The sequence below is a fragment of the Lithobates pipiens genome, unplaced genomic scaffold (genome assembly GCF_037356315.1).
Source record: "Lithobates pipiens isolate NorthernLeopardFrog02 unplaced genomic scaffold, aLitPip1_a1.2 Scaffold_18, whole genome shotgun sequence".
Classification (NCBI taxonomy): Eukaryota; Metazoa; Chordata; class Amphibia; order Anura; family Ranidae; genus Lithobates; species Lithobates pipiens.
Window position 1 is genome coordinate 353,584,348 of NW_027507758.1, and position 25,323 is coordinate 353,609,670.

Below are 25,323 nucleotides of genomic sequence, written 5' to 3' on the forward strand. Positions count from 1 at the left end.
GTGAGGATGAGGCCCTTGTCCTCATCAACATGGGGACAAGGTGCTTTAAGGGGTCACAGACCCCCAAAGCATCCTCCAAATGTTGAGGGTATGTGGCCTGGTACAGTTCAGGAGGGAGGGGGGGCGCTCTCTCGTCCCCCCCTCTTTTCCTGCGGCCTGCCAGGTTGCGTGCTCGGATAAAGGGTCTGATATGGATTTTTAGGGGGACCCCCACGTCATTTTTTTTTTAAATTTGATGCGGGGTTCCCCTTAATATCCATATCAGACCTGAAGGGTCTGGTTATGGATATTTAGGGGGACCCCCACGTCAATTTTTTTTTAAATTTGACACGGGGTTCCCCTTAATATCCATGTCAGACCTGAAGGGCCTGGTAATTGAATTTAGGGGAACCCCCACGTTTTTTTGTTTTTTTTTTATCAATGAATGAATGAATTGTCGGCTAATGCAGAGAACACTCATTGAGTGTTCTCTGTATTACGGGACCCGACAATAGCCGCAAGTGATTTTAAAAGACTTTTTTTCCTGCACAAATGACACTTTGTGCAGGGACAGTTCTAAGCACCGGAAACATGCGCCCCTTCACAGGCATACTATAGATACCCCCCAGCTACGAAATTTAAAGGAATATTACACTTTTATTGTTTCACTTTAATCATTATTAAAATCACTGCTCCTGAAAAAACGGCAGTTTTTAAAACTTTTTTTTGCATTGATCCTTGTCCCCTGGGGCAGGACCCGGGTCCCCAAACACTTTTTAGGACAGTAACCTGCATATTACCCTTTAAAATTAGCACTTTAGATTTCTCCCATAGACTTGTATAGGGTGTTCCGGCTTTTCAAATTTGCTGCGAACAGCCCAAATTGTTCACTGTTCGCTGAACAGGCGAACAGGCAATGTTCGAGTCGAACATGAGTTCGACTCGAACTCGAAGCTCATCCCTAGTCCCAACCAATTCCTGGACCTTTCTACCTTTCAGTCCCATACAGGAGGTACCATTTTAGCTTGTCCCTTGTGGAGATAAGTGTATCTTTCAATTGATGTAACCATATGATGCCTTAAAGTAGAACTATAGGCAAAACGTATTTTTTTTCAATAGCCCCCATCAGTTTTTTGCCATCTGTGTCCCATTTCGGAGATTTGCCTTTGCTTCTTGTCTCATAGCCAAACAGAAAGCGAGAGCAAATCCTGGCAAATTAACCACTTGCCGTCCAGCGCATGGCGATATACGTCGGCAGAATGGCACGACTGCGCAAATGAGCGTACCCATACGTAGCCTTTAAATCACGGGCTAGTGGCTCACAGGCTTCGGCCCGGAATCATGACATGGAGAGGCAGAATGGGGAGATGCCTATGTAAACAAGGCATTTTCCTTTTCTGCCTAGCAACATGACAGGGATCTACTGCTCCCAGTGATTGGGAGCAGTGATCTCTGTCAGGTTCTAGTGAGCCCATCCCCCCTACAGTTAGAACACACTGAGGAAACACATTTAACCCCTTGATCGCTCCCTAATGGTTAACCCCTTCCCTGCCAGTGACATTTACACAGTAATCAGTGCATTTTTATAGCACTGATCACTAAATAAATGTCAATGGTCCCAAAATAATGTCAAAAGTGTCCAATCTGTTCTCTGCAATGTCGCAGTCATGATAAAAATCACTGATAGCTGCCAATACTAATAAAACAAATAATAATAAAAAAAATGCTTATTGCGATTTTTTTTTTTTATCAAAAATATGTAGAAGAATACATATCAGAATAAACTGAGGAAACATTTTTTTCGTGTATAAATTTTTTGGGGGATATTTATTATAGCAAATAGTAAAAAATATAGTTTTTTTTTCAAAATTGTCACTCTTTTTTTGTTTATATCGCAAAAAATAAAAAACGCACAGATTATCAAATACCAACAAAAGAAAACTCTATTTGTGGGGAAAAATGGACATCAATTTTGTTTGGGTGAAATGTCGCATGACTGCGCAATTTTCAGTTAAATTGACACAGTGCCTTATCACAAAAATGCTCTGGTCCTTCCGGGGCTGAAACGATTAAGTGAATTCCTTGGGGACCCCCAGATCACCAGAACTAGTGTCCTCATTGGAGGATTTCCCCTCTATTACTTTTCTGGGGACAACCCAAAATGACAAAGATCTATTGAAACTGCTTAGTTTTTGAATTGTTAAAAAAAGACTAACCTTTACAACTCTGTTCTTATCCAGTGTTATTTTGTATCCATACACTGCAACATTCACATACTTCACATAAGACACCCTGGTGTTGGTTCCTCTGTGCTCATTGGCTGCCTCCACATTAAAGTATATCAGAGTTCCATCATGTTCACACAGCTTAGATAAAGTATAGGTACACGTGCCCATAAAATGGTGCACCTGGTTGTCAAAGGTGTAATAATGGGGGTCTCCTTGTACTTCACAAATACCTTAGTAGAAAAAAAAAAAAAATTAAACCAAATGCAATTAGAAAAACATGAACATTAATTGTAACTATAACATTATTGCTAATACCATAACAAAACATGGGTAAGAAATACTGAAGGATTCATTTTAAATAAATTTTTTAAAGAGTATATTTTTTCAAATAAATTATTAAATAATGTTTTATTTAATTATTCCCATTCCATACAGGCAGCCTTGCAGGCAGGCAGCATGTCTTCTGCAATAAAAAAACATCTCCACAAAAAATGGTATTTGAATCTACATTTAATAGAATTTGTTCTAATCTACTGTCAACAGTGTTTGAAGAGTTGTTCAGAAAAATATACCTGGTTTCGTTGGCACAAAAGGTGTGGTGGATGTAGTAGGTATTGTTGTTACAGTGGAACCTGTCAAAAGATTAGAAACATAAGACCAGCTCTTCTTGTAAACATTTCAGCATAACTTTGATTTGCTTAAATTTTGATCCCTTGCTAAAAGGGAAAAAAAAGAAAAAACATACCTGCCTGCTCAGAGTCTACACTGATCAGTGTGTGCTTCCACAGGCTTCCTCCCCACTGTATGACTGGCCCTAGAAGCTGCTTCTGTTCACTGCTTGACTAGTTATGGCCTCTCCAAGATTATTTGCAATGCAAGACCAATAGTTTTGCATTATATGTGTGGATGTCAAAGGCCCTGTCCACATCCAAGAGCATCAGGAAATGGGGAGGAGAGCTGTCTACCAGGGGATTGGGAAATAAGGTAAGCATTTCTCCTTTGTTCTAGATGAAAGAAGCAATTAACCTTGGAGTGTGGATGGGAGGACTGCATGAGTTATTTTTTGTTTCCCCGGATTTACACATATTAAAACACTGCATTGCCTACTTTCCTCTGTATCATATCTGCATTTGTAACATGTTTGTAATACTGAAAATATTGTTAAAAATGAAAAAATAAACTTTTTAATATCAGTGAACAAATTGCTTCCCATCCCACTCTCGGAAAAAAACATCAAGTTGGCTGAGCTCCCAGCTCGCAGTGGAGTCATCTGCTAGTCAAGGAAGTAATTTGTTTTGACCAGCTTGGCCTAATACAATATAAAATTATTTTTTATTATCATGCTTTAAAGGAAACATTGGGATTTGTTGTAAACAAAAAGTTACCTAAAACCTTAACGAATATAATGTATAACATTTCCACAAAAAATGTAATGAATGGTATTTGAATCTACATTTAATAGAATTTGTTCTAATCTACTGTTAACATTTGAAACGTTGTTTGAAGAGTTGTTCAGATAAATATACCTGGTTTCGTTGACACAAAAGGTGTGGTGGAAGTAGTAGGTATTGCTGTTACAGTGGAACCTGTCATAAGATTAGAAACATAAGACCAGCTATTCTTGTAAACATTTCAGCATAACTTTGATTTGCTTACATTTTGACCCCTTCCTATAAAGTTTTAATATGCAAGGCTGGCCAGGACAGTTTTGAACTCTTTCCCTATTTTTCCATCTCAGAAAAGCTGTTGAACTAGCAAATATATTAAATGGCGAACTTGAAAGCAATTCTCATTTCTGTCAAATATTTATGCTCTGTCTGGGAAGCACAGTGGCTCAGTGGTTAGCCCTTCTACTTTACAACACTGGAGTCCTTGCTGGGAATCCTGGCCATCTGCACAATGTTTTGTATGTTCTCCCTGTGATTGCATGGGTTTCCCCCTATGCTCCAAAACATGCTGGTATGTTATTTGACTGCTGTCTAAATTCACAGTAGTATGTACAGTATTCTTATAAAAAAACAGACATTAGATTGTAAACTTATTGTAGGCAGGGACTGAATTCCATTATTTTTTTTGCATAGTTATGTTGGTCCACCTTAAACGAACGTTAGTATGCATATTTCATATTTAGCTGATCCCTATGGAAGCAGAGAATCAATTTAGTACCCACCTCTACCTACAGTGATCCTCACTGTCTTCCAAGTACTATATCGACCCCCAAAGGGTGTCTCTCGCTCAAGCATAGACACCATTCATTGTATTTTTTCAATGAATGAAAAATGAATCTCTGATTAGACAAGGGTTAGAGACAGGGGGTGAAGTTATGATTTCCACAATGTCCCATCAGAGAAAGATTTTGCATTCATTGAGAAAAATACAAGGTGTTATCTGAATGCTGTCCATGTCAAGCGGACAATCCATTCTGATGACTATACAGTAGAGCAGATGGCTAGCTGGAAGACATAGAGGATCACTGTAGTCGCACTGGCTTCCACAGGGAATCAGTCTGATATGGAATATGAATACATACATTGGTTAAAAAAAAAAAAAAGAATATTACTAGGAATTCAGCTTGAAATAATGAATGGTATTTGAATCTACATTTAATAGAATTTGTTCTAATCTACTGTTAACATTTGAAACGTTGTTTGAAGAGTTGTTCAGATAAATATACCTGGTTTCGTTGACACAAAAGGTGTGGTGGAAGTAGTAGGTATTGCTGTTACAGTGGAACCTGTCAAAAGATTAGAAACATAAGACCAGCTATTCTTGTAAACATTTCAGCATAACTTTGATTTGCTTACATTTTGACCCCTTCCTATAAAGTTTTAATATGCAAGGCTGGCCAGGACAGTTTTGAACTCTTTCCCTATTTTTCCATCTCAGAAAAGCTGTTGAACTAGCAAATATATTAAATGGCGAACTTGAAAGCAATTCTCATTTCTGTCAAATATTTATGCTCTGTCTGGGAAGCACAGTGGCTCAGTGGTTAGCCCTTCTACTTTACAACACTGGAGTCCTTGCTGGGATCCTGGCCATCTGCACAATGTTTTGTATGTTCTCCCTGTGATTGCATGGGTTTCCCCCTATGCTCCAAAACATGCTGGTATGTTATTTGACTGCTGTCTAAATTCACAGTAGTATGTACAGTATTCTTATAAAAAAACAGACATTAGATTGTAAACTTATTGTAGGCAGGGACTGAATTCCATTATTTTTTTTTTGCATAGTTATGTTGGTCCAGCTTAAACGAACGTTAGTATGCATATTTCATATTTAGCTGATCCCTGTGGAAGCAGAGAATCAATTTAGTACCCACCTCTACCTACAGTGATCCTCACTGTCTTCCAAGTACTGTATTGACCCCCAAAGGGTGTCTCTTGCTCAAGCATAGGCACCATTCATTGTATTTTTTCAATGAATGAAAAATGAATCTCTGATTAGACAAGGGTTAGAGACAGGGGGTGAAGTTATGATTTCCACAATGTCCCATCAGAGAAAGATTTTGCATTCATTGAGAAAAATACAAGGTGTTATCTGAATGCTGTCCATGTCAAGCGGACAATCCATTCTGATGACTATACAGTAGAGCAGATGGCTAGCTGGAAGACATAGAGGATCACTGTAGTCGCACTGGCTTCCACAGGGAATCAGTCTGATATGGAATATGAATACATACATTGGTTAAAAAAAAAAAAGAATATTACTAGGAATTCAGCTTGAAATAATGAATGGTATTTGAATCTACATTTAATAGAATTTGTTCTAATCTACTGTTAACATTTGAAACGTTGTTTGAAGAGTTGTTCAGATAAATATACCTGGTTTCGTTGACACAAAAGGTGTGGTGGAAGTAGTAGGTATTGCTGTTACAGTGGAACCTGTCAAAAGATTAGAAACATAAGACCAGCTATTCTTGTAAACATTTCAGCATAACTTTGATTTGCTTACATTTTGACCCCTTCCTATAAAGTTTTAATGTGCAAGGCTGGCCAGGACAGTTTTGAACTCTTTCCCTATTTTTCCATCTCAGAAAAGCTGTTGAACTAGCAAATATATTAAATGGCGAACTTGAAAGCAATTCTCATTTCTGTCAAATATTTATGCTCTGTCTGGGAAGAACAGTGGCTCAGTGGTTAGCCCTTCTACTTTACAACACTGGAGTCCTTGCTGGGAATCCTGGCCATCTGCACAATGTTTTGTATGTTCTCCCTGTGATTGCATGGGTTTCCCCCTATGCTCCAAAACATGCTGGTATGTTATTTGACTGCTGTCTAAATTCACAGTAGTATGTACAGTATTCTTATAAAAAAAACAGACATTAGATTGTAAACTTATTGTAGGCAGGGACTGAATTCCATTATTTTTTTTTGCATAGTTATGTTGGTCCAGCTTAAACGAACGTTAGTATGCATATTTCATATTTAGCTGATCCCTGTGGAAGCAGAGAATCAATTTAGTACCCACCTCTACCTACAGTGATCCTCACTGTCTTCCAAGTACTATATTGACCCCCAAAGGGTGTCTCTTGCTCAAGCATAGGCACCATTCATTGTATTTTTTCAATGAATGAAAAATGAATCTCTGATTAGACAAGGGTTAGAGACAGGGGGTGAAGTTATGATTTCTACAATGTCCCATCAGAGAAAGATTTTGCATTCATTGAGAAAAATACAAGGTGTTATCTGAATGCTGTCCATGTCAAGCGGACAATCCATTCTGATGACTATACAGTAGAGCAGATGGCTAGCTGGAAGACATAGAGGATCACTGTAGTCGCACGGGCTTCCACAGGGAATCAGTCTGATATGGAATATGAATACATACATTGGTTAAAAAAAAAAAGAATATTACTAGGAATTCAGCTTGAAATAATGAATGGTATTTGAATCTACATTTAATAGAATTTGTTCTAATCTACTGTTAACATTTGAAACGTTGTTTGAAGAGTTGTTCAGATAAATATACCTGGTTTCGTTGACACAAAAGGTGTGGTGGATGTAGTAGGTATTGCTGTTACAGTGGAACCTGTCAAAAGATTAGAAACATAAGACCAGCTCTTCTTGTAAACATTTCAGCATAACTTTGATTTGCTTACATTTTGACCCCTTCCTATAAAGTTTTAATATGCAAGGCTGGCCAGGACAGTTTTGAACTCTTTCCTTATTTTTCCATCTCAGAAAAGCTGTTAAACTAGCAAATATATTAAATGGCGAACTTGAAAGCAATTCTCATTTCTGTGCAGATATTTATGCTCTATCTGGGAAGCACAGTGGCTCAGTGGTTAGCCCTTCTACTTTACAGCACTGGAGTCCTTGCTGGGAATCCTGGCCATCTGCACAGAGTTTTGAATGTTCTCCCTGTGATTGCATGGGTTTCCCCCTACGCTCCAAAACATGCTGGTATGTTATTTGACTGCTGTCTAAATTAACACTAGTATGTTCAGAATTCTTATAAAATACAGACATTAGATTGTAAACTTATTGTAGGCAGGGACTGAATTCCATATTTTTTTTTTGCATAGTTATGTTGGTCCAGCTTGAACTAATGTTATTATACATATTTCATATTTAGCTGATCCCTGTGGAAGCAGAGAATCAATTTAGTACCTACCTCTACCTACAGTGATCCTCACTGTCTTCCAAGTATTATAATGACCCCCAAAGGGTGTCTCTCACTCAGGCATAGGCGCCATGCATTGTATTTTTTTAAAGGAATGAAAAATTAATCTCTGATTGGACAAGGGGGAGAGACAGAGGGTGAAGTTATGATTTCTACAAAGTCCCATCAGAGAAAGATTTTGCATTCATTGCAACATTATAACATTATTGCTAATACAATAACAAAACATGGGTAAGAATTACTGAAGGATTCTTTTAAAAAAATTATTTAAAGAGTATATTTTTTCAAATAATGTTTTAAATAATGTTTTAATTATTTATGTATTTATTTTCAATCCATACAGGCAGCCTTGCAGGCATGCAGCGTGTCTTCTGCAAAAAACAACAACAAAAAAACATTTCTGCCTGCTCAGAGTCTACACTGATCAGTGTGTGCTTCCACAGGCTTCCTCCCCACTGTATGACTGGCCCTAGAAGCTGCTTCTGTTCACTGCTTGACTAGTCATGGCCTCTCCAAGATTACTTACAATGCAAGACCAATAGTTTTGCATTGAATGTGTGGATGTCAAAGGCCCTGTCCACATCCAAGAGCATCAGGAAATGGGGAGGTGAGCTGTCTACCAGGGGATTGGGAAATAAGGTAAACATATCTCCTTTGTTCTAGATGAAAGAAGCAATTAACCTTGGAGTGTGGATGGGAGGACTGCATGAGTTATTTTTTGTTTCCCCGGATTTACACATATTATTACACTGCATTGCCTACTTTCCTCTGTATCATATCTGCATTTGTAACATGTTTGTAATACTGAAAATATTGTTAAAAATTAAAAAATAAACTTTTTAGTATCAGTGAACAAATTGCTTCCCATCCCACTTCCGGAAAAAAAACATCAAGTTGGCTGAGCTCCCAGCTCGCAGTGGAGTCATGTGTTAGTGAAGGAAGTAATTTGTTTTGACCAGCTTGGCCTAATACAATATGAAATTATTTTTTATTATCATGCTTTAAAGGAAACATTGGGATTTATTGTAAACAAAAAGTTACCTAAAACCTTAACGAATATACTGTATAACATTTCCACAAAAAAAGTAATGAATGATATTTGAATCTACATTTAATAGAATTTGTTCTAATCTACTGTTAATATTTGAAACGTTGTTTGAAGAGTTGTTCAGATAAATATACCTGGTTTCGTTGACACAAAAGGTGTGGTGGATGTAGTAGGTATTGCTGTTACAGTGGAACCTGTCAAAAGATTAGAAACATAAGACCAGCTCTTCTTGTAAACATTTCAGCATAACTTTGATTTGCTTACATTTTGACCCCTTCCTATAAAGTTTTAATATGCAGGGCTGGCCAGGACAGTTTTGAACTCTTTACCTATTTTTCCATCTCGGAAAAGCTGTTGAACTAGCAAATATATTAAATGGCAAACTTGAAAGCAATTCTCATTTCTGTCAAATATGTATGCTCTATCTGGGAAGCACAGTGGCTCAGTGGTTAGCCCTTCTACTTTACAGCACTGGAGTCCTTGCTGGGAATCCTGGCCATCTGCACAATGTTTTGTATGTTCTCCCTGTGATTGCATGGGTTCACCCTATGCTCCAAAACATGCTGGTATGTTATTTGACTGCTGTCTAAATTCACAGTAGTGTGTACAGTATTCTTATACAATCCAGACATTAGATTGTAAACTTATTGTAGGCAGGGACTGAATTCCATTATTTTTTTTGCATAGTTATGTTGGTCCAGCTTAAACTAATGTTAGTATGCATATTTCATATTTAGCTGATCCCTATGGAAGCAGAGAATCGATTTAGTACCCATCTCTACCTACAGTGATCCTCACTGTCTTCCAAGAACTATATTGACCCCCAAAGGGTGCCTCTGGCTCAAGCACAGGCACCATTCATTGTATTTTTTCAATGAATGAAAAATGAATCTCTGATTGGACAAGGGTTAGAGACAGGGGGTGAAGTTAGGATTTCTACAATGTCCCATCAGAGAAAGATTTTGCATTCATTGAGAAAAATACCAGGTTTTATCTGAATGCTGTCCATGTCAAGTGGACAACCCATTCTGGTGACTATACAGTAGAGCAGATGGCTGGCTGGAAGACATAGAGGATCACTGTAGTCGCACTGGCTTCCACAGGGATCAGTCTGATATGGAATATGAATACATACATTGGTTAAAAAAAAAAAGAATATTACTAGGAATTCAGCTTTAAATAATGAATGGTATTTGAATCTACATTTAATAGAATTTGTTCTAATCTACTGTTAACATTTGAAACGTTGTTTGAAGAGTTGTTCAGATAAATATACCTGGTTTCGTTGACACAAAAGGTGTGGTGGATGTAGTAGGTATTGCTGTTACAGTGGAACCTGTCAAAAGATTAGAAACATAAGACCAGCTCTTCTTGTAAACATTTCAGCATAACTTTGATTTGCTTACATTTTGACTGCTTCCTATAAAGTTTTAATATGCAAGGCTGGCCAGGACAGTTTTGAACTCTTTCCCTATTTTTCCATCTCAGAAAAGCTGTTGAACTAGCAAATATATTAAATGGCAAACTTGAAAGTAATTCTCATTTCTGTCAAATATTTATGCTCTATCTGGGAAGCACAGTGGCTCAGTGGTTAGCCCTTCTACTTTACAACACTGGAGTCCTTGCTGGGAATCTTGGCCATCTGCACAATGTTTTGTATGTTCTCCCTGTGATTGCATGGGTTTCCCCCTATGCTCCAAAACATGCTGGTATGTTATTTGACTGCTGTCTAAATTCACAGTAGTATGTACAGTATTCTTATAAAATACAGACATTAGATTGTAAACTTATTGTAGGCAGGGACTGAATTCCATTATTTTTTTTTGCATAGTTATGTTGGTCCAGCTTAAACTAATGTTAGTATGCATATTTCATATTTAGCTGATCCCTGTAGAAGCAGAGAATCGATTTAGTACCCACCTCTACCTACAGTGATCCTCACTGTCTTCCAAGTACTATATTGACCCCCAAAGGGTGTCTCTCGCTCAAGCATAGGTACCATTCATTGTATTTTTTCAATGAATGAAAAATGAATCTCTGATTGGACAAGGGTTAGAGACAGGGGGTGAAGTTATGATTTCCACAATGTCCCATCAGAGAAAGATTTTGCATTCATTGAGAAAAATACAAGGTGTTATCTGAATGCTGTCCATGTCATGTGGACAACCCATTCTGGTGACTAAACAGTAGAGCAGATGGCTGGCTGGAAGACATAGAGGATCACTGTAGTCGCACTGGCTTCCACAGGGATCAGTCTGATATGGAATATGAATAGATACATTGGTTCAAAAAAAAAAAGAATATTACTAGGAATTCATCTTTAAATAATGAATAGTATTTGAATCTACATTTAATAGAATTTGTTCTAATCTACTGTTAACATTTGAAACGTTGTTTGAAGAGTTGTTCAGATAAATATACCTGGTTTCGTTGACACAAAAGGTGTGGTGGATGTAGTAGGTATTGCTGTTTCAGTGGAACCTGTCATAAGATTAGAAACATAAGACCAGCTCTTCTTGTAAACATTTCAGCATAACTTTGATTTGCTTACATTTTGACCGCTTCCTATAAAGTTTTAATATACAAGACTGGCCAGGACAGTTTTGAACTCTTTCCCTATTTTTCCATCTCAGAAAAGCTGTTGAACTAGCAAATATATTAAATGGCGAACTTGAAAGCAATTCTCATTTCTGTCAAATATTTATGCTCTATCTGGGAAGCACAGTGGCTCAGTGGTTAGCCCTTCTACTTTACAGCACTGGAGATCTTGCTGGGAATCCTGGCCATCTGCACAATGTTTTGTATGTTCTCCCTGTGATTGCATGGGTTTCCCCCTATGCTCCAAAACGTGCTGGTATGTTATTTGACTGCTGTCTAAATTCACAGTAGTATGTACAGTATTCTTATAAAATACATACATTAGATTGTAAACTTATTGTAGGCAGGGACTGAATCCCATTATTTTTTTTGCATAGTTATGTTGGTCCAGCTTAAACTAATGTTAGTATGCATATTTCATATTTAGCTGATCCCTGTGGAAGCAGAGAATCGATTTAGTACCCACCTCTACCTACAGTGATCCTCACTGTCTTCCAAGTACTATATTGACCCCCAAAGGGTGTCTCTCGCTCAAGCATAGGCACCATTCATTGTATTGTTTCAATGAATGAAAAATGAATCTCTAATTGGACAAGGGTTAGAGACGGGGGTGAAGTTATGATTTCCACAATGTCCCATCAGAGAAAGATTTTGCATTTATTGAGAAAAATACAAGGTGTTATCTGAATGCTGTCCATGTCAAGCGGACAATCCATTCTGATGACTATACAGTAGAGCAGATGGCTAGCTGGAAGACATAGAGGATCACTGTAGTCGCACGGGCTTCCACAGGGAATCAGTCTGATATGGAATATGAATACATACATTGGTTAAAAAAAAAAAAGAATATTACTAGGAATTCAGCTTGAAATAATGAATGGTATTTGAATCTACATTTAATAGAATTTGTTCTAATCTACTGTTAACATTTGAAACGTTGTTTGAAGAGTTGTTCAGATAAATATACCTGGTTTAGTTGACACAAAAGGTGTGGTGGATGTAGTAGGTATTGCTGTTACAGTGGAACCTGTCAAAAGATTAGAAACATAAGACCAGCTCTTCTTGTAAACATTTCAGCATAACTTTGATTTGCTTACATTTTGACCCCTTCCTATAAAGTTTAAATATGCAAGGCTGGCCAGGACAGTTTTGAACTCTTTCCTTATTTTTCCATCTCAGAAAAGCTGTTGAACTAGCAAATATATTAAATGGCGAACTTGAAAGCAATTCTCATTTCTGTGCAGATATTTATGCTCTATCTGGGAAGCACAGTGGCTCATTGGTTAGCCCTTCTACTTTACAGCACTGGAGTCCTTGCTGGGAATCCTGGCCATCTGCACAGAGTTTTGAATGTTCTCCCTGTGATTGCATGGGTTTCCCCCTATGCTCCAAAACATGCTGGTATGTTATTTGACTGCTGTCTAAATTAACACTAGTATGTTCAGTATTCTTATAAAATACAGACATTAGATTGTAAACTTATTGTAGGCAGGGACTGAATTCCATATTTTTTTTTTTTTTTTGCATAGTTATGTTGGTCCAGCTTGAACTAATGTTATTATACATATTTCATATTTAGCTGATCCCTGTGGAAGCAGAGAATCAATTTAGTACCTACCTCTACCTACAGTGATCCTCACTGTCTTCCAAGTATTATAATGACCCCCAAAGGGTGTCTCTCACTCAGGCATAGGCGCCATGCATTGTATTTTTTTAAAGGAATGAAAAATTAATCTCTGATTGGACAAGGGGGAGAGACAGAGGGTGAAGTTATGATTTCTACAAAGTCCCATCAGAGAAAGATTTTGCATTCATTGCAACATTATAACATTATTGCTAATACAATAACAAAACATGGGTAAGAATTACTGAAGGATTCTTTTAAAAAAATTATTTAAAGAGTATATTTTTTCAAATAATGTTTTAAATAATGTTTTAATTATTTATGTATTTATTTTCAATCCATACAGGCAGCCTTGCAGGCATGCAGCGTGTCTTCTGCAAAAAACAACAACAAAAAAACATTTCTGCCTGCTCAGAGTCTACACTGATCAGTGTGTGCTTCCACAGGCTTCCTCCCCACTGTATGACTGGCCCTAGAAGCTGCTTCTGTTCACTGCTTGACTAGTCATGGCCTCTCCAAGATTACTTACAATGCAAGACCAATAGTTTTGCATTGAATGTGTGGATGTCAAAGGCCCTGTCCACATCCAAGAGCATCAGGAAATATGGAGGTGAGCTGTCTACCAGGGCATTGGGAAATAAGGTAAGCATATCTCCTTTGTTCTAGATGAAAGAAGCAATTAACCTTGGAGTGTGGATGGGAGGACTGCATGAGTTATTTTTTGTTTCCCCGGATTTACACATATTAATACACTGCATTGCCTACTTTCCTCTGTATCATATCTGCATTTGTAACATGTTTGTAATACTGAAAATATTGTTAAAAATGAAAAAATTAACTTTTTAGTATCAGTGAACAAATTGCTTCCCATCCCACTCCCGGAAAAAAAACATCAAGTTGGCTGAGCTCCTAGCTCGCAGTGGAGTCATCTGTTAGTGAAGGAAGTAATTTGTTTTGACCAGCTTGGCCTAATACAATATGAAATTATTTTTTATTATCATGCTTTAAAGGAAACATTGGGATTTGTTGTAAACAAAAAGTTACCTAAAACCTTAACGAATATACTGTATAACATTTCCACAAAAAAAGTAATGAATGATATTTGAATCTACATTTAATAGAATTTGTTCTAATCTACTGTTATTATTTGAAACGTTGTTTGAAGAGTTGTTCAGATAAAGATACCTGGTTTCGTTGACACAAAAGGTGTGGTGGATGTAGTAGGTATTGCTGTTACAGTGGAACCTGTCAAAAGATTAGAAACATAAGACCAGCTCTTCTTGTTAACATTTCAGCATAACTTTGATTTGCTTACATTTTGACCCCTTCCTATAAAGTTTTAATATGCAGGGCTGGCCAGGACAGTTTTGAACTCTTTACCTATTTTTCCATCTCGGAAAAGCTGTTGAACTAGCAAATATATTAAATGGCAAACTTGAAAGCAATTCTCATTTCTGTCAAATATGTATGCTCTATCTGGGAAGCACAGTGGCTCAGTGATTAGCCCTTCTACTTTACAGCACTGGAGTCCTTGCTGGGAATCCTGGCCATCTGCACAATGTTTTGTATGTTCTCCCTGTGATTGCATGGGTTCACCCTATGCTCCAAAACATGCTGGTATGTTATTTGACTGCTGTCTAAATTCACAGTAGTGTGTACAGTATTCTTATACAATCCAGACATTAGATTGTAAACTTATTGTAGGCAGGGACTGAATTCCATTATTTTTTTTGCATAGTTATGTTGGTCCAGCTTAAACTAATGTTAGTATGCATATTTCATATTTAGCTGATCCCTATGGAAGCAGAGAATCGATTTAGTACCCATCTCTACCTACAGTGATCCTCACTGTCTTCCAAGAACTATATTGACCCCCAAAGGGTGCCTCTGGCTCAAGCATAGGCACCATTCATTGTATTTTTTCAATGAATGAAAAATGAATCTCTGATTGGACAAGGGTTAGAGACAGGGGGTGAAGTTATGATTTCTACAATGTCCCATCAGAGAAAGATTTTGCATTCATTGAGAAAAATACCAGGTTTTATCTGAATGCTGTCCATGTCAAGTGGACAACCCATTCTGGTGACTATACAGTAGAGCAGATGGCTGGCTGGAAGACATAGAGGATCACTGTAGTCGCACTGGCTTCCACAGGGATCAGTCTGATATGGAATATGAATACATACATTGGTTAAAAAAAAAAAGAATATTACTAGGAATTCAGCTTTAAATAATGAATGGTATTTGAATCTACATTTAATAGAATTTGTTCTAATCTACTGTTAACATTTGAAACGTTGTTTGAAGAGTTGTTCAGATAAATATACCTGGTTTCGTTGACACAAAAGGTGTGGTGGATGTAGTAGGTATTGCTGTTACAGTGGAACCTGTCAAAAGATTAGAAACATAAGACCAGCTCTTCTTGTAAAGATTTCAGCATAACTTTGATTTGCTTACATTTTGACTGCTTCCTATGAAGTTTTAATATGCAAGGCTGGCCAGGACAGTTTTGAACTCTTTCCCTATTTTTCCATCTCAGAAAAGCTGTTGAACTAGCAAATATATTAAATGGCGAACTTGAAAGTAATTCTCATTTCTGTCAAATATTTATGCTCTATCTGGGAAGCACAGTGGCTCAGTTGTTAGCCCTTCTACTTTACAGGACTGGCGTCCTTGCTGGGAATCCTGGCCATCTGCACAATGTTTTGTATGTTCTCCCTGTGATTGCATGGGTTTCCCCCTATGCTCCAAAACATGCTGGTATGTTATTTGACTGCTGTCTAAATTCACAGTAGTATGTACAGTATTCTTATAAAATACATACATTAGATTGTAAACTTATTGTAGGCAGGGACTGAATTCCATTATTTTTTTTGCATAGTTATGTTGGTCCAGCTTAAACTAATGTTAGTATGCATATTTCATATTTAGCTGATCCCTGTAGAAGCAGAGAATCATCTTAGTACCCACCTCTACCTACAGTGATCCTCACTGTCTTCCAAGTACTATATTGACCCCCAAAGGGTGTCTCTCGCTCAAGCATAGGTACCATTCATTGTATTTTTTCAATGAATGAAAAATGAATCTCTGATTGGACAAGGGTTAGAGACAGGGGGTGAAGTTATGATTTCCACAATGTCCCATCAGAGAAAGATTTTGCATTCATTGAGAAAAATACAAGGTGTTATCTGAATGCTGTCCATGTCATGTGGACAACCCATTCTGGTGACTAAACAGTAGAGCAGATGGCTGGCTGGAAGACATAGAGGATCACTGTAGTCGCACTGGCTTCCACAGGGATCAGTCTGATATGGAATATGAATACATACATTGGTTAAAAAAAAAAAAAAAAAAAGAATATTACTAGGAATTCAGCTTTAAATAATGAATGGTATTTGAATCTACATTTAATAGAATTTGTTCTAATCTACTGTTAACATTTGAAACGTTGTTTGAAGAGTTGTTCAGATAAATATACCTGGTTTAGTTGACACAAAAGGTGTGGTGGATGTAGTAGGTATTGCTGTTTCAGTGGAACCTGTCATAAGATTAGAAACATAAGACCAGCTCTTCTTGTAAACATTTCAGCATAACTTTGATTTGCTTACATTTTGACGGCTTCCTATAAAGTTTTAATATACAAGGCTGGCCAGGACAGTTTTGAACTCTTTCCCTATTTTTCCATCTCAGAAAAGCTGTTGAACTAGCAAATATATTAAATGGCGAACTTGAAAGCAATTCTCATTTCTGTCAAATATTTATGCTCTATCTGGGAAGCACAGTGGCTCAGTGGTTAGCCCTTCTACTTTACAGCACTGGAGATCTTGCTGGGAATCCTGGCCATCTGCACAATGTTTTGTATGTTCTCCCTGTGATTGCATGGGTTTCCCCCTATGCTCCAAAACATGCTGGTATGTTATTTGACTGCTGTCTAAATTCACAGTAGTATGTACAGTATTCTTATAAAATACAGACATTAGATTGTAAACTTATTGTAGGCAGGGACTGAATTCCATTATTTTTTTTGCATAGCTATGTTGGTCCAGCTTAAACTAATGTTAGTATGCATATTTCATATTTAGCTGATCCCTGTGGAAGCAGAGAATCGATTTAGTACCCACCTCTACCTACAGTGATCCTCACTGTCTTCCAAGTACTATATTGACCCCCAAAGGGTGTCTCTCGCTCAAGCATAGGCACCATTCATTATATTTTTTCAATGAATGAAAAATGAATCTCTAATTGGACAAGGGTTAGAGACGGGGGTGAAGTTATGATTTCCACAATGTCCCATCAGAGAAAGATTTTGCATTCATTGAGAAAAATACAAGGTGTTATCTGAATGCTGTCCATGTCAAGTGGACAACCCATTCTAGTGACTATACAGTAGAGCAGATGGCTGGCTGGAAGACATAGAGGATCACTGTAGTCGCACTGGCTTCCATAGGGATCAGTCTGATATGGAATATGAATACATACATTGGTTAAAAAAAAAAGAATATTACTAGGAATTCAGCTTTAAATAATGAATGGTATTTGAATCTACATTTAATAGAATTTGTTCTAATCTACTGTTAACATTTGAAACGTTGTTTGAAGAGTTGTTCAGATAAATATACCTGGTTTCGTTGACACAAAAGGTGTGGTGGATGTAGTAGGTATTGCTGTTACAGTGGAACCTGTCAAAAGATTAGAAACATAAGACCAGCTCTTCTTGTAAACATTTCAGCATAACTTTGATTTGCTTACATTTTGACCGCTTCCTATAAAGTTTTAATATGCAAGGCTGGTCAGGACAGTTTTGAACTCTTTCCCTATTTTTCCATCTCAGAAAATCTGTTGAACTAGCAAATATATTAAATGGCGAACTTGAAAGCAATTCTAATTTTTGTGCAGATATTTATGCTCTATCTGGGAAGCACAGTGGCTCAGTGGTTAGCCCTTCTACTTTACAGCACTGGAGTTCTTGCTGGGAATCCTGGCCATCTGCACAGAGTTTTGTATGTTCTCCCTGTGATTGCATGGGTTTCCCCCTATGCTCCAAAACATGCTGGTATGTTATTTGACTGCTGTCTAAATTAACACTAGTATGTACAGTATTCTTATAAAATACAGACATTAGATTGTAAACTTATTGTAGGCAGGGACAGAATTCCATTATTTTTTTTTGCATAGTTATGTTGGTCCAGCTTGAACTAATGTTATTATACATATTTCATATGTAGCTGATCCCTGTGGAAGCAGAGAATCAATTTAGTACCTACCTCTACCTACAGTGATCCTCACTGTCTTCCAAGTATTATAATGACCCCCAAAGGGTGTCTCTCACTCAGGCATAGGCGCCATGCATTGTATTTTTTTAAATGAATGAAAAATTCATCTCTGATTGGACAAGGGGGAGAGACAGGGGGTGAAGTTATGATTTCTACAATGTCCCATCAGGGAAAGATTTTGCATTCATTGAGAAAAATACAAGGTGTTATCTGAATGCTGTCCATGTCATGTGGACAACCCATTCTGGTGACTAAACAGTAGAGCAGATGGCTGGCTGGAAGACATAGAGGATCACTGTAGTCGCACTGGCTTCCACAGGGATCAGTCTGATATGGAATATGAATACATACATTGGTTTAAAAAAAAAAAAAGAATATTACTAGGAATTCAGCTTGAAATAATGAATGGTATTTGAATCTACATTTAATAGAATTTGTTCTAATCTACTGTTAACATTTGAAACGTTGTTTGAAGAGTTGTTCAGATAAATATACCTGGTTTCGTTGACACAAAAGGTGTGGTGGATGTAGTAGGTATTGCTGTTACAGTGGAACCTGTCAAAAGATTAGAAACATAAGACCAGCTCTTCTTGTAAACATTTCAGCATAACTTTGATTTGCTTACATTTTGACCGCTTCCTATAAAGTTTTAATATACAAGGCTGGCCAGGACATTTTTGAACTCTTTCCCTATTTTTCCATCTCAGAAAAGCTGTTGAACTAGCAAATATATTAAATGGCGAACTTGAAACCAATTCTCATTTCTGTCAAATATTTATGCTCTATCTGAGAAGCACAGTGGCTCAGTGGTTAGCCCTTCTACTTTACAGCACTGGAGTCCTTGCTGGGAATCCTGGCCATCTGCCTACCTACCTCTACCTACAGTGATCCTCACTGTCTTCCAAGTATTATAATGACCCCCAAAGGGTGTCTCTCACTCAGGCATAGGCGCCATGCATTGTATTTTTTTAAATGAATGAAAAATTCATCTCTGATTGGACAAGGGGGAGAGACAGGGGGTGAAGTTATGATTTCTACAATGTCCCATCAGAGAAAGATTTTGCATTCATTGAGAAAAATACAAGGTGTTATCTGAATGCTGTCCATGTCAAGTGGACAACCCATTCTGGTGACTATACAGTAGAGCAGATGGCTGGCTGGAAGAAAGAGAGGATCACTGTAGTCGCACTGGCTTCCACAAGGATCAGTCTGATATGGAATATGAATACATACATACATGGGTTCAAAAACAAGAATATTACTAGGAATTCAGCTTTAACTAAAGTATACACTGAAAAATGGTGGAGGTCTGTATTTCTGACCATTCCTTTTAAAAACAATGTTGCTTGATTGTTCTGCTTGTCCAGTGGCTCTAGCACTTTCTAAATCACTGGCTTAAACTTCTCTGTTGTGTGACGTAGGGAAATTATGGTGGAAGAAATACTAGTGTAATAAAGGCAAACCTTTTTTTTTTCATTTTGGATTTCCCCTCTATTAGTGTTCTGGTGTCAACCCAAAAATATATATATATATTTTTTTTTATTTCATCTTCGATGATTGTAGTAAGCAGTACAAATAGAGAGGGCAAATCTCCCTAACAGAGGCACAGACAGCAAAAAATACTGACAGGTATTCTAATTCCTTTCCATTCAAACCAAAACTAAATGCACTTTAATTTAAATGGGATGATGAGGGGATGAGGAGATGAGGAGATGAGGAGATGAGGGGTGGAGGGGGGGACCAGGAACTTAAAAAAATATAAAAAAAACAGAAAACACTGATAACTGCTAAGGCTTTCTAAAAGCACTACATTTACCTGTCACTATAAGCTAATTTACCTTGCACCATCAGCTAATTTACCTGAAACAGCAGTTGCTGTGGAAGTTCTGGTGGAAGTAGTTGTTGGAAGAGGACTAGTAGTAGCTGGTGTAGTAGATGTCAAAGGTGGTGTTGTTGATGGTCTATTTGGATCTGTAAAAATGTGAACATTATTTTTCCCGTCATATATTGAGAATTCTACTGCAATGTAAACATAATTTTTTTTAAAAAAATTACAGTCTTACCACAAATAGTGTTATTTATCCAATTAACCAGTATAATACCCAAAGCTTCACAAGCTTTAGCATAGGATTCCAGGACACCACAAATTAGATCATCATTTCCCCCTGTGACACACTGGTCAAAGACACAACTCTCAAAGTACTGGTGTGAGCGGAGATATGGATGACAAGGGCTAAATGGTCCATCGTTCTGTCTGATGATCCAGCATTTTCTTTCTGCTTCTTGTTGTACAGAGGGAGGACAGAGAGGAGGAGGTGGTGGAGTAGAGTCACAACTAAAGAACGAAATATAAATGTAAGTCACATATTTATTCAGCTACATGATCATTTATCTTGAAACATAGATAGAAATTGACATAAAAAATAATGAAATAGACATTTCTGAGAACATTGGGGAATTTGTGCAAAATGTTCCTTTTTGGCAAAATGCATTGGAGTCATAGGGAAGGTAAAATAATGATGGTTTTTAATGTTTTTTTTTAAGGTCACAATGACCAGAATCTGTGGGTTTGAAAGAGAAAAATAAAACAGCCCTTCAAAAGCCCCAGAAAGAAACTAATTAACAAAAATAAATACATAAATACAAATAACATATAATAAATGAACAAAATACCATAAATACTAACACAAAAAAAATATCTCAATAAGCAAAACTAAGAATTTCCACTTCAGAAAAACAGCCCCCCACAGGCCTCATGTTATGTCTTTTTTTCACATAATGAAAAAAAAACTGACAAAAAAAGAAAGATAATAATAATAATAATAATAATAATAATAATAATAAATAAACAAAATTATTCTAAATACAAAAAAATATATATCTCAAGCAAAATTGAGAAAAAAATCACCAGCAGTGAGATCTATATTTTTTATGGAAAGCTCAATTTCATCAAGATCATTTAATTTACCCTAAGACATGAACAGTGGCCCTTACTGAGGAGAAGGTTAGTGAGTGAATTAACATAATAATATTTAAAAGTTCCTAGTAAATTACTAACTGAATAATAGAACTTTAATATTAATAATAATAGAATAATATAACTTTCCAACAAGGTTGCACTGGTCATGTATGAGGGCAAGATTGAGGACCAATGTCCACTGACTTTTGCTTGTAAACTGTTCAAACAAGTCAATAGGAATGTAATAGCTGCTGGAGCAAACTGCCAGCTCAACTGCACCTGCAATACATTCTAAATGGTCTCAGAAGCATCTCAAACTGATTTAAACTGTGTAAAAGCACCTTTGTTCATCAAATCCCATAAAGAGAGGCCCTTGATTACAACCACACTACTTCTTCTTGTAACTATTCAGATACTTACGGCCATCCATCATCCGGGACTCTCCAGCTGTTTCCAAATTCATTGACATTAGTTACAATGTTGCCATCAGGAGTCATAAAGTCATCGTGGTGGTTATCATTATATGTTCCACACAAACCACACAATGCTCCTTTGTAGTTTTCTTTGACTTTCACAAACAGTTCGTGATCACCATTAAACTGAATTTCAAGTCCAAAGTTGGTAGTAACTGTAACATAATGGCCACTCTGTGTAATACTTATACCTGACACATAGGCAGGAAGTGTGACGATTGCATTGTTAACCTGACAAAAAAAATATGTTCGTAAATTAGACAAAATTTATATTAAAAAAAAAGCCAATGTAGTAAAAATAATGTATCAAAGGGAGATTTTAAATTAAAGCATTATTGTCTTTTTCCTGAATGGGGTCATTGGCGTGCAGCCAATTAACAGCCACCTTTGCCTTAGCCAATTCAAGGCTAGGCCCTAATTATAGGGCCATCACATGTGCTGCTCAGAGTTTGAGCAATGCATTTCCTGTGTTCCCAGTGTTCCAAATTCTAGAGATCCTTTGTCACTGTATTCTAGCCTGATACCTGCAATCAGTATCTGTATGATTAACTGTGTGTTACACTAAGCAACTTGCATCCCAGTGACTCTCTGTGCACTCTAGCCTATAACCAGCATACCTTTACCTGTGACTTACTTGTATACCCAAGCTAGCATACAGTCTTCCTTCACCTCTGTGACTCCCTGTATATCTCAGCCAGCTGTAACTCTGCACCAGTGTGATTCCCTATGTGTTCTAACCAGAAACTTGCTACCAGTACCTATGTGATTCTCTGAGCACTCCAACCTGCATCCAGTCTCTCTACACCTGTGTGTCCTCTGTACTCTTTAGACTTTTCCCTATGGTGGGAATAGATTCTCCATCCATGACAATTGTGCACTTCACTACATTGTTTATTTTAATGGTCCATCCAATCCAAGAAACATGACAAGATCAGTGGTTTTGTGACATGTTTTTCTGAATGCTAAAGCATTCTACTATATGTGTGTGCGATCAATAAACATCTTAAGAGGTAACAGATAATGTTAAAGCTGAACTCCACACAGTTATAAAAGGCACACATGAATACAGTTCTGTAAAAATTGCTGTGTTTAAGTTTAAAATTGCTGAATTTAAGTTGGCATCATCCCCTTGCATTCTACTGTACAATTTGTACAGCAAAGAGTGGGGGGGGGGAGCAGTACAAATAATGTATCAAGCTTGCTACAGTACAAGGAACATTCTTATAGGCAAGAACAGTGTGTCAGATAGATAAGATCATTATGGTGATGCCTCTTCTTTCAATTTTCAGTTACAGGTTGGGGGGTGGACAGTGAACTTGTAAGTGAACATGTAAGGAAAAGTGTAACCCTAGCAGAGACAAGACTGTGCTGTGGGATAGAGCTGTGCAAATCTAAAGACTGGATGGACAGAAATGCAAATGTTTTGATGGGAAAAACAGCCTCTATGTATGTGTTTAATCTATGAATTTAGTTATATGCCTTGAGTTCAGCCTTAGAATTTAGCACTTACCGTATATACTCGAGTATAGGCCGACCCGAATATAAGCCGAGGCCCCCAATTTACCCCCAAAAAAACTGGCAAACTTATTGACTCGTGTATAAGCCGAGGGTAAGACATGCCTGTCCATCCCTGTGTGTGTGTCCGTCCATCCCTGTGTGTCCGTCCATCCCTGTGTGTCCGTCCATCCCTGTGTGTCCGTCCATCCCTGTGTGTGTGTGTCTCCATCCATCCATCCATCCCTGTGTGTGTGTGTGTATCCGTGTGTGTGTGTGTGTGTGTGTGTGTGTGTGTGTGTGTGTGTGTGTGTGTCCAGCCTACCTGTGTCCTGAGCCTTTGTCCCGAGCCTCCGTCCCGTGCCGAGCCTCCTTGCCTCCGTGCCTCGCCGCCGTGCCTCGCCGCCGTGCCTTGCCTCCGGTCCCGTCCCGTCCCGTCCCGTGCCGTGCCGTCCTGTGCCTTGCCTCCGTCCCGTGCCCTCTTCGTTCGTCGGCGGCCATTGTAAAATTCAAAAGCTGCGCCGCCGCCTTCGCCTGTGATAGGCGGAACACTGAATTTCCCAGCAGCCTGTGTTCCGCCTATCACAGACGTCGTATCATCCTCGTCCGTAGTACGAGGATGATACGAAGTCCGTGATAGGCGGAACACAGGCTGCTGGGAAATTCAGTGTTCCGCCTATCACAGGCGAAGGGGGAGCCGGAGGCGCGGCTTTTGAATCAGAATGGCCGCTGTCTGTCTGCTCGACACGCTGATCGAGCGGGCAGACAGCGATGACTCGAGTATAAGCCGAGGGGGGCACTTTCAGCCTCAAAAAAGAGGCTGAAAATCTCGGCTTATACTCGAGTATATACGGTACTAAGATTGCAAAAATGTATAGTACGTTATTGGGTTTCATATCACATACAGATTGATTTAAAATTCAGAAAAAACATGTAAACATATCAAAATTGAGAGCAAGTGGTGGGACTTTATATGAAGCACACAGTAGCAAAAAAGGAAATCAAGTGACTGGGATATACTGTTTATTCATGTTGAATAAACAGTATTTCCCAGTCACTTGACTTCCTTTTTTGCTGCTGTGTGCTTCATATAAAGTCCCACCACTTGCTCTCAGTGTTAATCAATGATAGGGATGGAGGCAGTTACCGCTTTGGTTCCTGCCTCATTTAAAGTCCCCAAAAAAAATTTTTTCTCATTATAAATGTAAACATATCAATTTCTAGCTATTTTAATTTACAGTTCTAAAAACGAATACATAGTTTGCAATTTTAACCTGCAAAGATATTTCTAAGCTATCAATTTCCCTGAAAAAGGGTAATGAAATGTTCATAATATGAGGGTTATAATGGGATATTTTCCTGTGTTGTTTTTAAAATGGTCATATTACAATTTTTTTCTTGACTTTACATGTGAATGTTCCGTAATTTAGCCATAAATTATTACCAAAAGTTTGCCAAGCTTAGTGCCCTAAATAATTTACAGCAAGGAATATTGTAATACAATGTAACCGATATACCCAAAAATACAAACATTTCTGTATTTCTACTTTTTTTGGGTTGAAGTATGCCCCGTCATGTGACCACAATCTCTCTGCTTCATAAAACAAATGGCGGAAGGCGGGCATGTACATTAAGAGCTGGGACCGTCACTTCCAGAGGTCGCTTGTGAATGAGCATTAGAAAGCTATCATGGACATCATCATGGACAGGGTAGGGCCACAGGTGGATGGAGCTGGACAGGGTAGATTGGCTGGCAGCAAATAACAGGGCTGGGCTGATGGGGCTGGACAGGGCGAAACTGGCCGACAGAGAAGAACAGAGACCAACAACACTACTAGGATGTGTCAGTAAGCAGCCACATTCGGCTGCACAGATCAAACCTTTGTCAAACACATGGAGGAGGGTTGTTGAATGGCTTGATTCTAAATCAGCCATTTAGCACGTCAAAAAGTGCATAATACAGATGTTTATGTTTTTTTAACAAATTAATAAAGGGTAAAATTAGATTTTTGACTGGAATTCCAC

The 25,323-nt window shown here is 37.9% G+C and overlaps 1 protein-coding gene across 31 annotated transcripts in view; it reads right to left on the reverse strand.

Moving 5' to 3' along the window:
- Positions 1 to 25,323, reverse strand: part of LOC143988164 (IgGFc-binding protein-like) — a 210,093-nt gene that overhangs the window by 59,598 nt on the left and 125,172 nt on the right. For all 31 annotated transcript variants that reach the window (XM_077487525.1, XM_077487520.1, XM_077487524.1 and 28 more), the window contains 18 exons: positions 21,752 to 22,035; positions 20,436 to 20,707; positions 20,233 to 20,343; positions 18,868 to 18,927; positions 17,719 to 17,778; positions 16,578 to 16,637; positions 15,427 to 15,486; positions 14,285 to 14,344; positions 12,443 to 12,502; positions 11,299 to 11,358; positions 10,154 to 10,213; positions 9,012 to 9,071; positions 7,176 to 7,235; positions 6,029 to 6,088; positions 4,882 to 4,941; positions 3,734 to 3,793; positions 2,780 to 2,839; positions 2,196 to 2,437 (listed from right to left, as the gene is read on the reverse strand). In XM_077487525.1, the coding sequence (XP_077343651.1) occupies positions 2,196 to 2,437; positions 2,780 to 2,839; positions 3,734 to 3,793; positions 4,882 to 4,941; positions 6,029 to 6,088; positions 7,176 to 7,235; positions 9,012 to 9,071; positions 10,154 to 10,213; positions 11,299 to 11,358; positions 12,443 to 12,502; positions 14,285 to 14,344; positions 15,427 to 15,486; positions 16,578 to 16,637; positions 17,719 to 17,778; positions 18,868 to 18,927; positions 20,233 to 20,343; positions 20,436 to 20,707; positions 21,752 to 22,035 (1,749 nt within the window). The remainder of the gene's footprint in view (positions 1 to 2,195; positions 2,438 to 2,779; positions 2,840 to 3,733; positions 3,794 to 4,881; positions 4,942 to 6,028; positions 6,089 to 7,175; positions 7,236 to 9,011; positions 9,072 to 10,153; positions 10,214 to 11,298; positions 11,359 to 12,442; positions 12,503 to 14,284; positions 14,345 to 15,426; positions 15,487 to 16,577; positions 16,638 to 17,718; positions 17,779 to 18,867; positions 18,928 to 20,232; positions 20,344 to 20,435; positions 20,708 to 21,751; positions 22,036 to 25,323) is intronic.